Here is a 16,787-nt window from a genome sequence, read left to right on the forward strand (position 1 = left end):
GTTAGGTGCTTTTTTATGTTTGAATGACTGACAGGTCAGTAGGTCAAAGTGGTGTAACAGATATAAACACTTTAGTCTGAAAATGATCAGGTACAAGGACCGGACTGAAAATGATTGAAGACGGAAAAAGATTGTAATTATCTGAATATACAAAAACTGGGAACATGTAAAAAACATTTAATAAGTAACAAATGTGTCCAGAGACAGTTTGGCTTCCTTAACCGCTCTGACTGGTTGGTCATATATCGCTGTCCATTTGCCATTTTTACCCTGTAAGTGCTGTGACGTTGTGACTTGGACAGCACTTTGTCACTGATTAGGTCTTTGCGAGGCCTCTTGTTGTCACTCATTATCATCAAAAACCACTTTTCATCACTCGGCTTTCCAACCACAGCTGGCCACATTGAATATGACAGATCACTTGTCACTGTCGTCTCAGTTCACATGACGGTGCTAAAGTTAGCTCCTGTATTGGTGAATTGTGGGAAATGTGGTTTTATGCCACACATTTAGATGGATATATTCTGATTCCTTTCACCTCACATAGTCATTAAAACCAGAGTGCATTTTTGTATAAACAGTACACAGAGACTCAGATGGATAAAAGTGAAGTACTTTCACATGTAGGCGAAAAGTGATAAGCTATCAGCCGTATGTAGGTATTAGTTTTATAAACAGCATTCCCTAAACTGCTCCAGCTGCAGTTTAGTGGCTCTTTGGGTGTAAGTTAAAGTGCCCAACTTAATGTTTTAATGTGACTACATGTAAAACAAAGTCATAGCAATTAGCCTTTATTTTTTCTGTATTTCTAATATTGTTGTTCTGTTGTGTATAATTCTCTTGAGATAAAATTGCCTTGATGTATCACAACTGGAATAAATAAGAGAAAAAAGGAACAAAAATATGTTCATTAATCATTTTGTAATGAAAATAAAACTGGCTGTCAAGTCTTTGTTATTGTTTTGTTTTGTTTTTTGAAAGATTCAATACAGAATCAATACAGTTTAAATGTATTTCACCTCTCTTAACTGCCACGCTTATCATTGAGCCATCCAGGCACACACCATTATAGAAACCACTTCATGCTACAGTGGTATCTGCTTTCTCACAGCGCCAAAAATAAGTGTGGGGGATTGTTATGTAGAGTTGTCACATGCATATATACACTCACGCTTGCTTGCACACACGCAACGCATAGCGATAGTTTCCTGGCGGTTGTCGGCAAGGTGTGTCAGATATTTTCCAATTTTGCCATTCATCATTCAAGCAGTCAGTGCGAAGATGGAGAGAATGTGGCATCTCGTGGATGATTAGGAATTGCCTCCTGCTTTTCTGTGACTTGAATTTGATTGCTTGACTGTTTCTGTGCACTACAATTATTTACCATAAACGGCTGATCAGTCACGAGCAGCTTCCTTGAACAACCACGAGTGTAGCGGGTCTGTTTACATTTTAGAGTAACAGCTTAGCCGCAAGCTCCAGCTCCTTATTTTTTTCCTCCAGTTTTCATTGTGTACAAGTAGATTTATTAGGGCAAATCCAGATGAGCTATGAAACTCTAATCCACTTGTAAAAGCATATTGTGAAAGTTTTTCAATTATTTTATAAATTTAGGTTTCAAGACTTTGCTGAAAATCTTTGTTTCGTGATCAATCGGATAAAATAGCAGCTATATCAAGATGATATGTTTGTCTATGGGGAGACATGGTTTAGGTTTCTTTAAACAAACATCATCTCTCAGATTCTCTGACTCGTTTCTTGGAAACTTTTTTCTAGGTTTGTCTTCATAACTTAAATCCCCCTGCAAAATTACACTTTCCTTTGCAATCTAAATAAATACCCAAAAATCCAACCGTGCAGCACGTACAAGACCCGGAGGATTGATGTGTTGTCACTCTGTATGAGCCTTTTCTTAATGGTGATTTATTATCAAGCACACCCTACTTTCTGGCTGACAGATGTGAAACCTCAGCCTGTCTGACCATTGCAAAATGTTAATAATCTGACACTGTGTTCCAGGCCTAGAGACTGGATCTCTCCAATGATTCAGCAGCTAAATTGATCCCGACACCTACTGAGTGACTGATGGCATTCCCAGAACCGCAGTGCATGCCTTCATCAGCCAGACTATGCAAGCGTGCGTGTGTCTGTGTTTCTGTGTCAGTGTAGAGGTGATAATCAGCGGTGGCTGGAGAGACCTTCTCGTCCCTGTTGTTGTACTGCATGGAGCTGTCCTGGGCAGGGACTCCCTTTTAGTCTATTTAACTCACACCCCCCTTATGCGGTCCCCTGAGCCCACCTCTTCTGTTATTCCCTCTTTAACTTCACTCAGTCATCCTCCTGTTTCTCTTTGAACAGGCGCTACACTGATTTCCCCATCTCTTGCCCCTGGAGAGAATACAGGAAGTGAAGGGAAGTCTTGGAAGTGTATGTAGCATAGTTTATAGGGAAAGACAGTTGGATAGCCAAGGGTAAAGGGGGCTTTGCTGCCTTTGCTGCTGTCGATCAGGAGTAGCTGAGCAGCAGAGACCCCGCTGAAGTGCTCAGCCCCCAGTCTCTTCCTGCCTGTTGGTATTTCTGTGGCCGTTCAGTGAAGAGAAAGAAAAAAAAAAGACAAAGAAAAGCAGGCTGGAGAAAGTTGCCCTATCAAGATCTGGTGTCTTTGGTCTGAGGTGGTTACTTCTGAGGGGGGTGACTGGAAGGGTGTAAAGGCTGGGGGTGGTGCTAGGGAGTTTGTTTTGCCATGCAGAACGTTTGGGATCGGACAAGCAGCGTTGACAGTGACAAAACAGGTCATATAATAATGCTGGGAAAAGGACAAAGCAGTGGATACCCCCCTGAGACAACAAGCAACACCTTACAGAGGTAAGCGCAAAATCTGTAAACCGCAGAATCAGGATACAGTACAAACACATGCCAGGTGCTCACGTGGCTCTATGAAAAAAAGTCCACAGCACGTTTTTGCAGTGGTATCATGAATATCCTGAAAAAAAAGTTGTGATGTTGGAAAAATGTCTGCATCTGTCCTGTAAGGTCTTCTTGCATGAAATCGAATTTGATAACCTTAAATACGGCTATCTATAATGTGTCTTAGTGAATATTACTACAGTACTGAGGATTTTATACTCACCACATATATAAAAAAAAAAACAATATGCAACAATATAACAAAGTGCTTATTAAAATTTATTTAAAAAATATCTGCACTTTAAAGAGGCTCTAAGGTTCTTTTTTTGGAAAAAGCAATATAAAATTAAATAAAAGGGAAATTGTACAGTCAGCAGGTTTATCTGAATATACTGAGCTAACACATTTTCCCCTTTAAACATATCCAGGATTCATATTAAAAAGCAGAAATGCTGACTGAAAATAAACTATCGGCCTTGCTGTGATTTTTTTTTCCGCTGCTCATTCAAATCTGTGGTTGTCTTGTTCAAAATATTAGATGTGTTGAAAACAATCCCACTGTTTTTAACGTCACACGTTTGCTGCTGCTTCTTAAATTGGAATAAATTATATTTTGTAAACTACTTAACCTTTTAAAACCAAAACAATTAATTTAGGAAAATTAGCTGTTTTCAACATGTACTTTGTACCTAAGATCACTAAATTCAGTTGATAAACATATCCATTAAATTTAGAAAATTAGATGTAATTTGTAAGCCAAACAATGTGAAGTCACTGAAAGGTCTTATATTAAATTTGTCAGCAACACAGTATCACTGAGCTCAAGCTCTGCAACCCTACAATAAAACTGTAAAACGTATGTGATCATTTCTGTAACAAATCTTGATTATATTGATTATATTTTGTATTTATTGATGATTTTTCTTTGAATTACTGTACAGTGTGTGAGGAGACAACTGAGCAATTTGTCTTTAAATATTAATATGAATTGGTGGAAACGTTTATTGGGCAGAGAGTTTCTACTGAATGAATACATGAAAATTGTTGTGTGTGATAGTATCAGTAGCTACATTTTATTTGGTTAATTGCAAATCAGCAAAGTAAAAGAGTTCGATAGCACTTTAATGGACTTCCATTCTGCTGTTTATTTAAGATCGTCATTCAGTTAAGGATTTGTCGCCCTGCTTGCTGCCATCATCAAAACAAACAAAAACCCAACATGTAGTCAGACTGTGCAGCCTTAGAACGACTTTTTCTCGAGACTTATTAGTTACCTAAAAAGTATTGTTGGATAACCTGGAGAATCAAGAGCTGAGATAAATTATTAAAGGAAAAGTGTTTAAGGGAAATAAAGTCTAAATATTCCAAAACCAGAAACAAGCAACGGTAGGATTGTACAAATGTTCAAATTTAATAGATCATTATGCGCTTTCTTAAACATCGACCTGAGTGTTTTCAGTTACACTGTGACACGCTGAGGTCTTCTTGTCTTAAGTGCTATAAACATTTTCTTAATTCTCAAATATTCAGCCCAGGCATGGATATCATTCATTTAAACATGTCAGAAAAAATCTTTCAGATATAATAATCTGAATTTTGTTAGTTATGAGGAATTTGTACATTTGTACATAAGGCAAACTTTTAGCTCAGATATTTTTTCAGACTAAAATAAAATACACGATTTTTTACTTTTAGCTCTGGAAATGTCTGAACATGTAAAATAATAATAATAATTTTTTTTTTTTTTAATGGAGCAAATAGATTTTCCAGCGCTTAGTGAGTCTATGTGCAGGGTTTTCTCACTTGCAGTGACTGTTACGCATTCGAACTGCTGTGCAAACCTCTGCCAAACAAGAAAAGTTAGGGCTCAACAAAAACAAAAAAAATTCTGCCAGACTTTCTATGTTTCTGCATCACACGAATAAAGCTGTACAAAAAATAAACATGAAAAAAGCAACAATAGGAATGTACAATTATGTACTAAGATCATTATAATGCAGCAAATAAATATGTGCAGTAAGAAAAAGTATCTGCTCTTTGGGTAGTAGACTGTAACAAGATTGGTGAGACTTTTTGTTGTTGTTGTTGTTAAAAGCTGTCACCCCTTTAAGAAAAGAGCCATTTTAGCTGCTTTCTTAAACACCTACCAGGGTCTTTTCAGTTGTAATGTGACAGATTATCCCAGATATAAGACAGATATAAGGAATTAGTTCCATCAGGAAGCTTTTTCTTTTTCATATCACCACAGGCTACAATAAAATAAATGAATTTTCCAGAGCCTAACATGTCCACGTATGCAGTTTTCTGACTTGCCGTGAATGTATACGGACCACTGTGCAAACATCTGCACAATTAATAAGGAAACTGTAAAGTTGTAACATGTCGTTACAAAATCATTCAGCCAGAATTTAGGACAGGACCGAAGGATCCGGGTGACCAGACTGCATGTTTGTGGTGGTTTAGTGGTGAGTAGCCTGTGACGGATTGTCCTGTAACAGATCAGTTGAGCATGCTTGACATGCTTTGTCACACCATCTATGCATTAGCATTCATACCTTCCCTTATTTTGCCATTTCACTTTCCTCATCTTATGACTCTTTCCCACCTGCCACGGCTCTATATCACTGTGACAGCGCGTCACAGAGGGGAAAGTTCAGTGTCTGAGCGAATTTTACCTTGTACCACAGACCGTGCGGCTCCGCATCGGAAGTTGATATGTGAAAATGCAGCAGGAAAGTTAAAAGCCGGTGTTCTTCTATCGATGTGCTGATACTTTTCTTCAGTGCTGTGAAAGCCACATTTCAGAACAAAACAGAACAAAACTCAAAGGCATTACATGTTGTAATACGTTACGGTCTAAAACTCAGCTTTGTAAAGAACAACTTTGTCTTTAATGAAGTAGTGAATATATTGCATTTGATTTTTGGGTTAGTTGTAAAAGCATTTGCGTTTGGGAGTATCCATGGATTTATAAATAAAGCTATAATCATGTACTTATATTTATATAATATTTATTTGTTTGTTCACTGTAAATCAAAACAGCAATGATATAGTTTATTTTATGCTCCTCTTCTATTTAACGTTACATTGGTACATAGTTAAGCTCATCAGGACAGAGAATGTTCTGCATTGATAAACATGTACAATTATAATATTTATGTGTTTTGTTTTATTCGTCGACTGATCTGTGATCTTTTTTTGCCTGTCTAAATGTCTGTGTTCTCAAAACTTTTAATGTAATAAATAGCTTTCAGTGGAGGCAGTGTAAGTGTAAGAGGGGAGCCAATTGAGTTGAAGGACCATTTTGCCATGTGTAACCACGCTCGAGCCTTAGGGAAAGTATATAGCCACAGCTGTCGAAAGCAAAATATTGAAAATAACTATGTTGTGGTTCAGGGAAACAGAAGCATCCTCCAAAAATCCTCTGGAGATCTAGTTTTTGAAAATGAAGTTTCACAGATATTTACTCTTTCGGGCTGTCCCCCTCTGGTGACGTGTTGTTAACATCCTTTTTCTGTTGTTTAAATCTCATAGATTTTAAGCCATTAAACACAGATGTCTGAAAATTGACAACAATAGAAAACTATTGATGTGTTTTATCAAAGCAAATTCGCATCCTTTAGTTTGCTGCCAAGTGTGTCATGTTTAAAAGCGCTCTTTGCACCGAGTCGTTAACTTGAAGTTTCAATCATCCCTGCAATCCCCTGCAAGGTCATTAACGGGAGCTAATTTAGACTTTCGCACACTTTAAATGGATCTGGCCAAATGGCCGTCTGGACAGAGAAGTGTTGAGTGATTGGTGTGGTCGCTTTGCAGATCTGTGATTGTGCGGGATCCCTTTGAAACCCGTGATGTTGGTTGGCACAAGGCTGAGCAAATAAAAAATACAGAGTAGTTAATTTTTTTTTATGTTTTAAAATAACATTTGATACTAAAATACAGTCATCACTGTCCCCTCCAATAGATCTTGTCTCTCCTTAAGAAGACAGAAAAGTTGACAAAACAGATTAATTACGCTCGTCCTTCATTTTTTACCAGGAAGATTTGTCCTTTCTGTTGCTTACAGAAAATCTTAATTTCTAGTGTCACCTATTTGTGTCACGGGACCATCTACCTCCCCCACCAACACCTCAAGCATGTGTTCACTGCCTTGTTGACACGTGGCAGCAACTGTGGCTAATCCTGATGTTAAATGGTTGACAGTTGCACCGGAGAAAGTCTTCGTAGGTACAATGGCCGTGCTGGTGTCCACTTTCAGCCAAGTGTAGGTGCATCCTGTAATTGGATCATTAAATTAGGCTGAGGATGTTACCACAAAATGCACCATTAATATCAGCCCACGGCACAACAAAGAAGTTTCATTCTCTATAATGTTAACATAGCCTTTGTGACTTGTACATAAAGATCAGTGTCTCTAATGCAGAGTAATAAAGCATAACAGTAAAAACAAACACGTAACAGTTTATTTGGCTGGGCTTTACCTAATTTAAATGATTTTTAAGCTTGAGTACACCTTTTCTAAAGCTCTGCAATATTTCACTTAATTCGGCACACATTCTCTTACAGCACAAGCCATTGCCAAAACTATTAAATGCATATTCTTCAAGCTAACAGTCTGTGAAAAGGCCTTAGAAAAACATTGTTACAAGCAGGATTTGTGACATGCCACAATGGTGAAAGAAAGTTTAGGTGGTGGCAGACTCCAGCAGTATGCTGTAGCTTTAATGGCTGAACCAAACAGTAGATCCAAAGGCTAAATAAAAGACTCACAGAGCAAAAATCCAAAAATTCAGACAAGGAAGATTTACAGGAAATTTCGAAACAAGTCACAAGAAAATACTGGAAATTGCTGAGATAGTCTGACAGGAAACAGATGGCAGCATGGCTGTATAAAGAGTAATTAAGTCAAGGGAAACAGGTGTTGGGGGCAAACAGAAACCAAAGGAACACGTACAATAAACTGGTAGAAAGTTTCAAAATAAAACAGGAAATGATCATACGGAGTCTGTGCTGGTTGTGACAGTAAATTCATGTCTGTGGTTCTTCTCCTGCAGCACATGGGGTTATGTCCTGGTGGGAAAGGGTTTATAGGCGTTGAGTTGGTAGACTTAGCAAGGCTAACTATTTGGAACAATGGGAGTGGTCAGAGTTAAAGGGGTTTAAATGTCTTTACAAATGGTATCCACATTAAAAGACAGCAATGATAAAAGAGCATTGTCAAATATCTGCATCTGTATATATTTACCAATGAGATTTGCACGCAACTTAGACGGGCTTGAGAGGGATACACCACTTAATCCCGAAATCATCACAGTTTCAGTTTGGTTCTGGTGTCTCTATAAATGAAGCGGTAATATGACGCCGATGCTGTGATGGTCTTCTTAGCTGATGCAGAAAAAAATCACAGACGCAGCTCGAACAATATTAATAAAATGAGAGGCGGTAATTGTTTGTGACGTTTGATTGCAGTTGCTTGGATTCATCAGTAACACAGTATCAGCTGCACATTACTGAGAATCACACAGACTTTTGCTCTTTCAATGGATGGACTGTAATTCTAGCACCATGAGCACAAAACTGAGAAAGATTAGCAGGATCGCTCAGAGAGACAGTCATACTGTTAGGATGGTTACAGTTTGTTCAGCGTAGAGCTTAAAGTATCCAGTAGCTGTTTGAGATTTTTACTTTTTTTTTTTTTAAATTTGTGACTATTTCTTCTTGAAAATTATTTAGTTACAGTTACATAGCATAGCATGAACCTTTTGAGCAGTTGATCCTAGCTCTAATTACAAGAGGCAATCAGTTGTCTTTGGGATCAGCTCTTCATCACTACCTTTCCAGCTCTTAATGCTTAAATATATGAGCTGGCAGAGTTTAAAGGTCTCGATGTGAACACAATCTAAATTTAAAGGGTTGTTCATTTGAAACGGATGAAGTGTACTTCCCAGCGGGGGCTGCAACATTCTTTTTTTCGGATAAATTCTTCAACGTGTTTGTAAGATTTGCTCCGTGCATGTGAACAGTGACTGCTTTTATATGTTTGTGATGGTGCCTTTGTTGGGCCTGGGATAATATTTCACTATCCTAATATAAATAAGCCTTTGTCCATTTCCAAAAAACAAAAATGGGAAGATTATGTGAAAAGTTTAGTAAGGACACATTCTCGTCATGATCCACTGGCAGCTCATCAAACACTAAACTGGGCACTTTTTATTTAACGCTGACTATATGGCTTGTTTTCCATCTTTATGAGTCCTTGCATAATCACTGTTATTAAATAAACTATGCATTTTTTTATCAAACCATCTGCTGCTGGACTAGACATTCCTCCTTGTTATAACAAATTATGTTGGGACAACAGCTCTGCTGCTCTTCTGCAGATGTGGGGGTTGCATCATCAAAGTATTGAATACATTTTTTGTATCTTATGTCCGTGACAGTAATCAAATAACTTTAGTTTTTCATAATTTTGTATTTTGTTGTTCAGGTAGCGCGTAGGTAGTGTGCTGCATGTAAGCTTGGGTACGTGGGCACTTTGCTTGAATTGAGCATAATTAAACCCCACATTGGATTCAATGAGTCATAAATGAGTCAGATACTGTTTTAAGGTTTTGTCAATACTGCTGCTGCTATGCTATTTTCTTCTGACAAGGCTAACGCGAGTAGGAGGCCTCTGCTGCTTGTTGTCAATCAGTCGTTTAGTGGTATTTGTTCAAGATATAGTAAAGTGAGGGAAGAGGGAGGATTAAAGGCTAATGCCACAAGCATAGTTCATTTTTTGACGCTCTATGTAGTGTATAAAAACTCGACTGACAAATTTGCTGCTATCCAAAACCAGCAGTCAGAAAGTTTAATACCGAATGTGAAAGTTTTTCACAAAGTTAGACGATTTTACTATTAATGCTGAGCACAATATTGATTTGTTTTCAACTTTTCTCACATGTAGGGCCTTGACGGATAAAGAAGTCCCTGTCAAGTTAGCAGAGAGCTTTTCTGTTTGCAGAGGCATGCATGATTGGTGCTTACAGTAACCTGTTTTGCAGGTGGCAAAATTAATATTTTGGCTTTAGTAGTTAAAATGAACATTTACAGGATTTGTCAGCCAGTTATAGCACTGTTCAGCTGCAGTAAAAGCCTTCACTGCAAAATATTCGAAATGTCTAAAATCTTGGGAATTAAAATGAATAAGTTTGTCTTTCTCAGCCTTTAAAGCTGTAGTTTAACCTGGGAGTAAACTATTTTTCGAACCAGGAAAGGTCTGAATAGACTGGCTCTTCTGATTGTCCTAATTAATATAAATAAATGTCACCCTGCAGTGCAGCTACTGTATGTCAGACTTCAGTGCAAGGTCACACATTGCACACACACAGTTAGAGGAAGCAGCTCAGTTCTGAATTGGGAGAATGTACTGAATGCATGTTGCCCTACAGGTTTAACAGAAGGAGAGTACGGGTGTTTAAGTGACACATAAACCCACACAGTATCACACAGCCACTCTGCTTTGCTCTGTTAGGCCGGCATCAACAGCTGAGGCCAGTGGAGATTGTAGCACGTGTGCTCACCCCAAAGGCATCTTCCTTTCATCCACATAGTGAGCAGGCCAGAATCCAGGAAATCAAATTCTCTGTATACTTGTCATGCACAGGTGGAGCTCGCACACACATACACAGACAATACCTGCAGATAAGAACTTTATTTGTTGATTTATCTTTGTTCTATATGAGGACAGTTTTTTTTAAACGTTATGTCACATGTGCACACCAAGATTATGTCACTATGTCGTCCGTGGGTTTGCCAAGACAATCTAATCCTTTGTGAAGTGTACTTTAAAGACATACATACATTTAATCTCCATTTCATATATTTTAAAGAGATTTTATATCATATTTTGCTTGTTACAATCCCAGATATATCAATTTGTTTAGGTGTTGTTTATCTGTTTCGTTGTGTCTACGCACTTGGTGTGTGGGTGTATTTTTGTTATTTTATGTGTTAGCGTGCTTTTGCTTATGCTGTGTGACTATGTACTACTGTAGCTCATTATATACTTGTCATTATAGAGCAAAGTAATCTGGCACAACATATTACCAGCAATGGATTTGTTATTGCATGGTGCTAATGTCTGCTAATGCAGTCTCTTTGTATCGTGAAAAAGAGCACCGCTGAAAGATAAATAGGCGGCGTTGGGCGTAGACTGTTCTGTTATGTTAAGGATTTAGCCTAACCTTGTGCTTACGATTTAAAATTAGTTGGTTATGTAAATTAAAAGAGCTAGTCTATTACTGGTTGTTGAATTTGGACTTGAATTCTGTCAGTATCTGGGTAGGGATAAGCAAGTGGCCCCCGTCCCATTACCCGGGGTTTGGCTATGTATAGGTCCTTAATAGCAGAAATACCACACTCAGCTTCTCTGCGTTAAAAGAAGGGCTGCTCAGTAGAGAACACCATGGCAAGCAGAAGGAAGGCAAAAGGTGATAAATACCTTTGTATAATTATTTATAATCACCATATAAATGAACTGCGTGTGAAATTGGATTCATTCATCTTGACCGTCACAGGCAGTGGAGCGGTGCCTGATTGTTTTTGCTGGCTTTTTTTCCATCCAGGGACATGTTTACATGTCTGGCTGACCACAGAAAGTCCCCACAGAAAGTCAGGTGGTCTAGGCTTAAGTGGTTTTTAATGGTTAATATGATCCAAAGCGTACTAATAACTTTGTCAGGTTTTGGTTATGTATATAGTGAAGATGCTCTGTGTTTATAAGGTTATATGTCTCCCTAATTTCTAAACCAGTGATAGATATTTGGAAATAAATCTATTCAGTACTGATTTTAATGATTAATAGACAAAAACACTCAGTTGGTCTGCAGATATAGCAATATAACTGCTTTTTGAAGAAAGCCATCTGTTTGTGATTAGCTGGTATTCATGCTGGAGGTTTCTTCCTGCTAAAGGGGAGTTTTTCCTTCCCACTGTCGCCAAAGTGCTTGCTCACAGGGGGTCATATGATTGTTGGGTTTTACTCTGTATGTATTATTGAAGGGTCTACCTTACAATATAAAGCACCTTGAGGCGACTGTTTTTGTTATTTGGCGCTGTATACATAAAATTGAATTGAATTGAATTGAAGTTTAAAAACTGTAAAAGCTGATATGTTATCAAACCTCATTTGACCAAATTCAGGATTTTATATCAAAATTTAGCTTTTTCTTTTGTAACTAGTAGTTTGAACTAGTTCATGACCAACGTACTTTGGAAGCTACAGCTCAAAGTCTTTTCAGCATTTCTGACTATCACCATGTTTCCTTGAACTGTTGACATATTTTCTAATAGTGAAAAGCATTCAAACTAATGGAAGTCTGGAAACTATAACTCAGTTCAATTCAGTTTTATTTATATAGTGAAAAATCACAAGTCACAAGGTCCTTTTTGCTGTAAGGTACAAAAAGGAGTGCAGTATTTCATTCATAGAGACATGTTTGGACATTAGACCTGTTTACCTGTCTTTATGTTTATATATCTGCCCTTGTTTGCTGAATTTCACACAGAAGTTTTGGTGTAGGCAATTTGTGGCTCTTTGTATTGCCTTTACATCTCCAACTGAACATTTTAGTGTATTCAGATAAAGTTCTCTGAACATTTTTGATTATTAATGTCACTACTAATCTAGTTCCGTTCTCAAAAGTCCAGAAAATACAAAACAAACTTGTACAAAAAAACTTTCTCATTACAATTCACTCTATCTTTGTATTTTACCATGTGTTTTACCAAATGACAGGACTTTCATCTGTAAGGCAGCTCAACACTGTTCACACTCTTTTGACTATATGTGGAAATGAGTGACAGCCTGAAGAAGCTTGATGATTTGTGGTGGAATTAAGATAGAGTTGGACATTTAATAGGGTTGGCTCATGTTGCTTTTTGACCCATTTCTATTTGTTTCACCCTCACGAGGGGCGCGAGAAAGTTGGGCTGAGGGAGTAGATGACAGAAGCTGTTCTCAGTGTGGCACGTTCAGACCCTGGGATATGTGGAGGACACCAGGTGGGCAATATATAAATTATCAGACATGCCAGGAGAGAGGACTCTTATAGTTAGAGCTAATATACAACTTTACAACTCAGCAATTGTAATTGTAGATACAGTCTGCACAAATGTTAATGGGGAAATGCCTGATATCCACTCTGGAGTTTGGCATAGCAGGTGAACAGAACAGCTGATAGAGTATATATGTTGAGAACAGGTTGCTGTGTCAAGAAAAATGATGAATGCTCTTGTGTGGAAATGGAGGCAAATGAAAGATATCTTGCAATAAATACAGGACTTTGCTTATAACCCGTTTGGGAGAATAATGAAGTTTAGTGGAGTAGTTGTAAAATGGAGCCCTGAAGATGATATAAGGATTAAATAAATTTAACTCATTTGGACAAAAGCCATATTCAAATTTAAATAATTAAACAGTGTTTGATAAACTCTCCATCACAGAATAGCTTACTGTTTGAGTTTGTGTGTGGCTGAACTGCAGCCAACAAACAGGCCTCCAATGTTTCTGTGAGAGAGTGAGTAAGCACACGTTATCTGTTTATTATTATCTGTTTAGTAACATCATTACATAAATATTGTGTAGTACTATTAGATTATCTATAATACTGTCACAATTTAATTTAATGGGTAGATCTTTTATTTCATTATGACATAATGTTCAGTAAACATTCAATTCTTTTCTGTTAAAGATGTCTATGAATGATTTAATAAAAACATAACTAACTAAAGAAAAGTGTCCCTAATCCTATAGTTGTAATCAGATCACTTTTAACACATAAACCTTTACATTAAACCCAACATCACAGCTAGTTTGGAGTAGTTCTGGAGTACTTAGTATTACATATACTCAGTACTTATATGTATAAATATTAAGCAGTGGAGTTCTACAAAAAAGTATTTTTTGACTTTATAAGAGGCCAGTAAAGACTATAAAGTTTCTGTGACCACTTTTAATATTTAAGCTCCTCACAACTTTATTAATTATTGTCTTTCATCTTAAAATTAAAGGCTACACATGTTTAATGGGTTAACTTGACAACATCAGCACTCTAATTTATCCTTTTTTCAATTATTTTTTATTTTCCTGGAGATTAAAGTCACTTTTTGCCTCCCTTAACTTTAAATAGTGAAATTTCAACAATAAATCAAGATGCCTGAGCTACATTTACGCATTAAAATAACCCCACTTAAGTCACTTGGTAATTTGTCTACATATTGGAATGGGAGTGTTTCCCATGAGACCACATTACTACTAGTGAGAACCACTTTATCTGCCATCTAGCCCCCTTTGTGTTATCTTTCATGTAAGCATCAGAAGCATGGCACTTTGCCAGACTCTCAGCACCAGACCAGTAAATAAATATTACTTAAACATTTTATACAATTTAAAAACTCAAAGAAGAAGTATATGTATACTATTATCCTAAATATAAAACCATCCAAGCTTTTGGACAAAATTGAAAAAATCAGAAAAATTGTTTCTACACTCTGTAAAATAACATCGGAAATAACATTATGTATGCTACCAAGAAATGCTGAAGTCTTTCAGGCCCTTACACCAAGCTTTGAAAAGTTTTTGTCTTGAAGTGAAGTGGAAATGATGGCACTGCTGAGGGGACAGTACAAGTAATGATGTGTTCACACCAAATGTGAAGAGAAGTTTTGCCTTAGTTTATTCCCATGAGTACAGCTGCATGACTTGAAGTTTTTGAAACAAGAAATAATCACCCCTAAAAGCCAACGAGGAGTACCACTGAAAGCTAGAACCAAGTGGGATGATCGTGGCTCAAGAGTCGACAGTTTGTCTTGTAATTGGAAGGTTGCCGGTTCGAGCCCCGGCTTGGTCAGTCTCGGTTGTTGTGTCCTTGGGCAAGACACTTCACCCGTTACCTACTGGTGGTGGTCAGAGGGCCCGGTAGCGCCAGCGTCCGGCAGCCTCTCCTCTGTCAGTGCCCCTCAGGGCAGCTGTGGCTACAATGTAGCTTGCCATCACCAGTGTGTGAATGGGTGGATGACTGAATGTAGTGTAAAGCGCTTTGGGGTCCTTAGGGACTAAGTAAAGCGCTATACAAATACAGGCCATTTACCAAGTTGCAGTAACATATTTTCAGAAGTTACCATAACTTCCTGCAATTTTGCCCATATTACTCCAGGCACCATACTTGAGCTCAGTGTGTGATTGTGTATGAGGAAACTCCAATCCGATGGTTTTTCACATATTAACTATTTTAACTATCTTAACTACTTGCACTGGCCGGCACAGTTGAATAGTGTTTGCATGTAATCACACCACAAGACAAGGTACCTTCATGTTTGTTGTAAATGCACAATACATCTGCTAACTGTTAAGGATAAGTGTCTTGCTTAAGAGCATCCAAGTGGGGTAGTAAGCAACGGTATTTCTTTTATGTTACCACATACATTTTATACTGCAGGACTATATATCATCACATAAACTTTAAAATCTGTGTATATAAATTTCTGAGGAGGAGAATGCCAGTTCAGAAGCATTATATGGTAAGCTTTAACAATGTGATGCAGAAGCATGAATGACCATCATCCAGATGACCTCTTTTTAGGGGAAGACTTTGCTTATTTAAGCAAGATAGTACCGTCATAACAAAAAAAACAACAACAAAAAAAACAACAAAACAAAACAAAAAAAAACCACAAAAAAAAACAAAAGCTTAGCTGTGGAATCGGTAAATCAGAATGCTAAACTGGCCTGAAGTTCATTTCTGACATGCATCAGCGCGTTATGTTGCAAAAAATGCATGAGGCCCAAACTGTGGAGCAGATCCTTAATCAGTCACCCAAGAAAGGGAAAACATGTTGAAAACTACTGCAGCTGTGCTCCTCAGGTTCAAAATGCATACAGTGTGTTTGAACAAGGCTTAATCTTTCACCAGGATAAATGGCTCCTTTTCCAACTGTTGAAAATATGCTCCTGGCATCAAATTCAATATTAGGATAAATTTCCTCATCGTACATGTTTTTGCACTGTGTTCAGACAGATATAGAGTATACCATCCATACCACTCAATGCGAGGATTATGGCACGGCTGCTCCACATTTTTGGTAATTACCGACGTTTTTTATTCGTTTTTTATTCATTTTTTAATATTGCTGTCATGGTTTATCCACCAGTATTTGCATGCTTTCTCAAATGATATAAAAATGTGCATAAAAGTGGGAATTTAGCTCTGATTTTCAAGGGCTGTAGTTTAAATTATTTGCCTGTCATTAATTTTGCTCTTTTGTATTTTCAACAGAATCTTTTTTGGTATTGAGGTTTTACCTCTACTTTATAATTCTCTCTTAATTGTAAGAGTTTGATCAATTATAAAACTTCAGCCTTCTCTTCAAGTTAAGTCCTACTGATTGTCCCAAAGTGTGGAGCAGCAGGCATTCAGGACTCACAGTATTTTTGGTGTAGTGTTGAGTCACGGAGAGGTTTTGGGGCCTGGAATGAGTCACTGCCCTGTCTATCCGCACAGACCTTACATAACACTAAAACAGTCTTTTTTTTAAATACTCAACTTGGCAAACTAGGTCAGGTCATCGTCATTGTGTTGATGTAACATCTAACTTTTCTTCTTTTTTTTATCGGTGTGGGTAGCATTATTAAAAGGCTTTGAGCTCTTTAGCTTTAATAAGATGCTACTTTGTAGTTCATCTGTCGTTATAATATGTAGGTTAATGACAAATGAGTAGCTGAAAGCAAAAAGATCATCTTCATTTTGTCATTACACTTGACTCATCACTGCTATGTAACTCTTTGTACACATTCTTTTGTGCCATCATCTTATCACCTTTTTAGAAGCACATTTGTGTGT

At 37.5% G+C, this 16,787-nt stretch overlaps 1 protein-coding gene across 4 annotated transcripts in view; it reads left to right on the top strand.

Moving 5' to 3' along the window:
- Positions 1 to 2,181: 2,181 nt before the first annotated feature.
- The window catches only part of rbm20 (RNA binding motif protein 20), a 47,514-nt gene continuing 32,908 nt past the window's right edge, over positions 2,182 to 16,787 (top strand). For 2 of the 4 annotated variants that reach the window (XR_003272611.1, XM_026170334.1), the window contains exon 1: positions 2,182 to 2,865. Coding sequence is in view for 3 of the 4 variants with exons in the window: in XM_026170334.1 (XP_026026119.1) it covers positions 2,744 to 2,865 (122 nt within the window). In the remaining variant the exon portion in view is untranslated. Of the gene's footprint in view, positions 2,866 to 10,127; positions 10,553 to 16,787 lie in introns of those variants that run through there. The other 2 variants (XM_026170336.1, XM_026170335.1) reach the window with 2 other exon arrangements.

The sequence above is a fragment of the Astatotilapia calliptera genome, chromosome 6 (genome assembly GCF_900246225.1).
Source record: "Astatotilapia calliptera chromosome 6, fAstCal1.2, whole genome shotgun sequence".
NCBI classification, from domain to species: Eukaryota; Metazoa; Chordata; class Actinopteri; order Cichliformes; family Cichlidae; genus Astatotilapia; species Astatotilapia calliptera.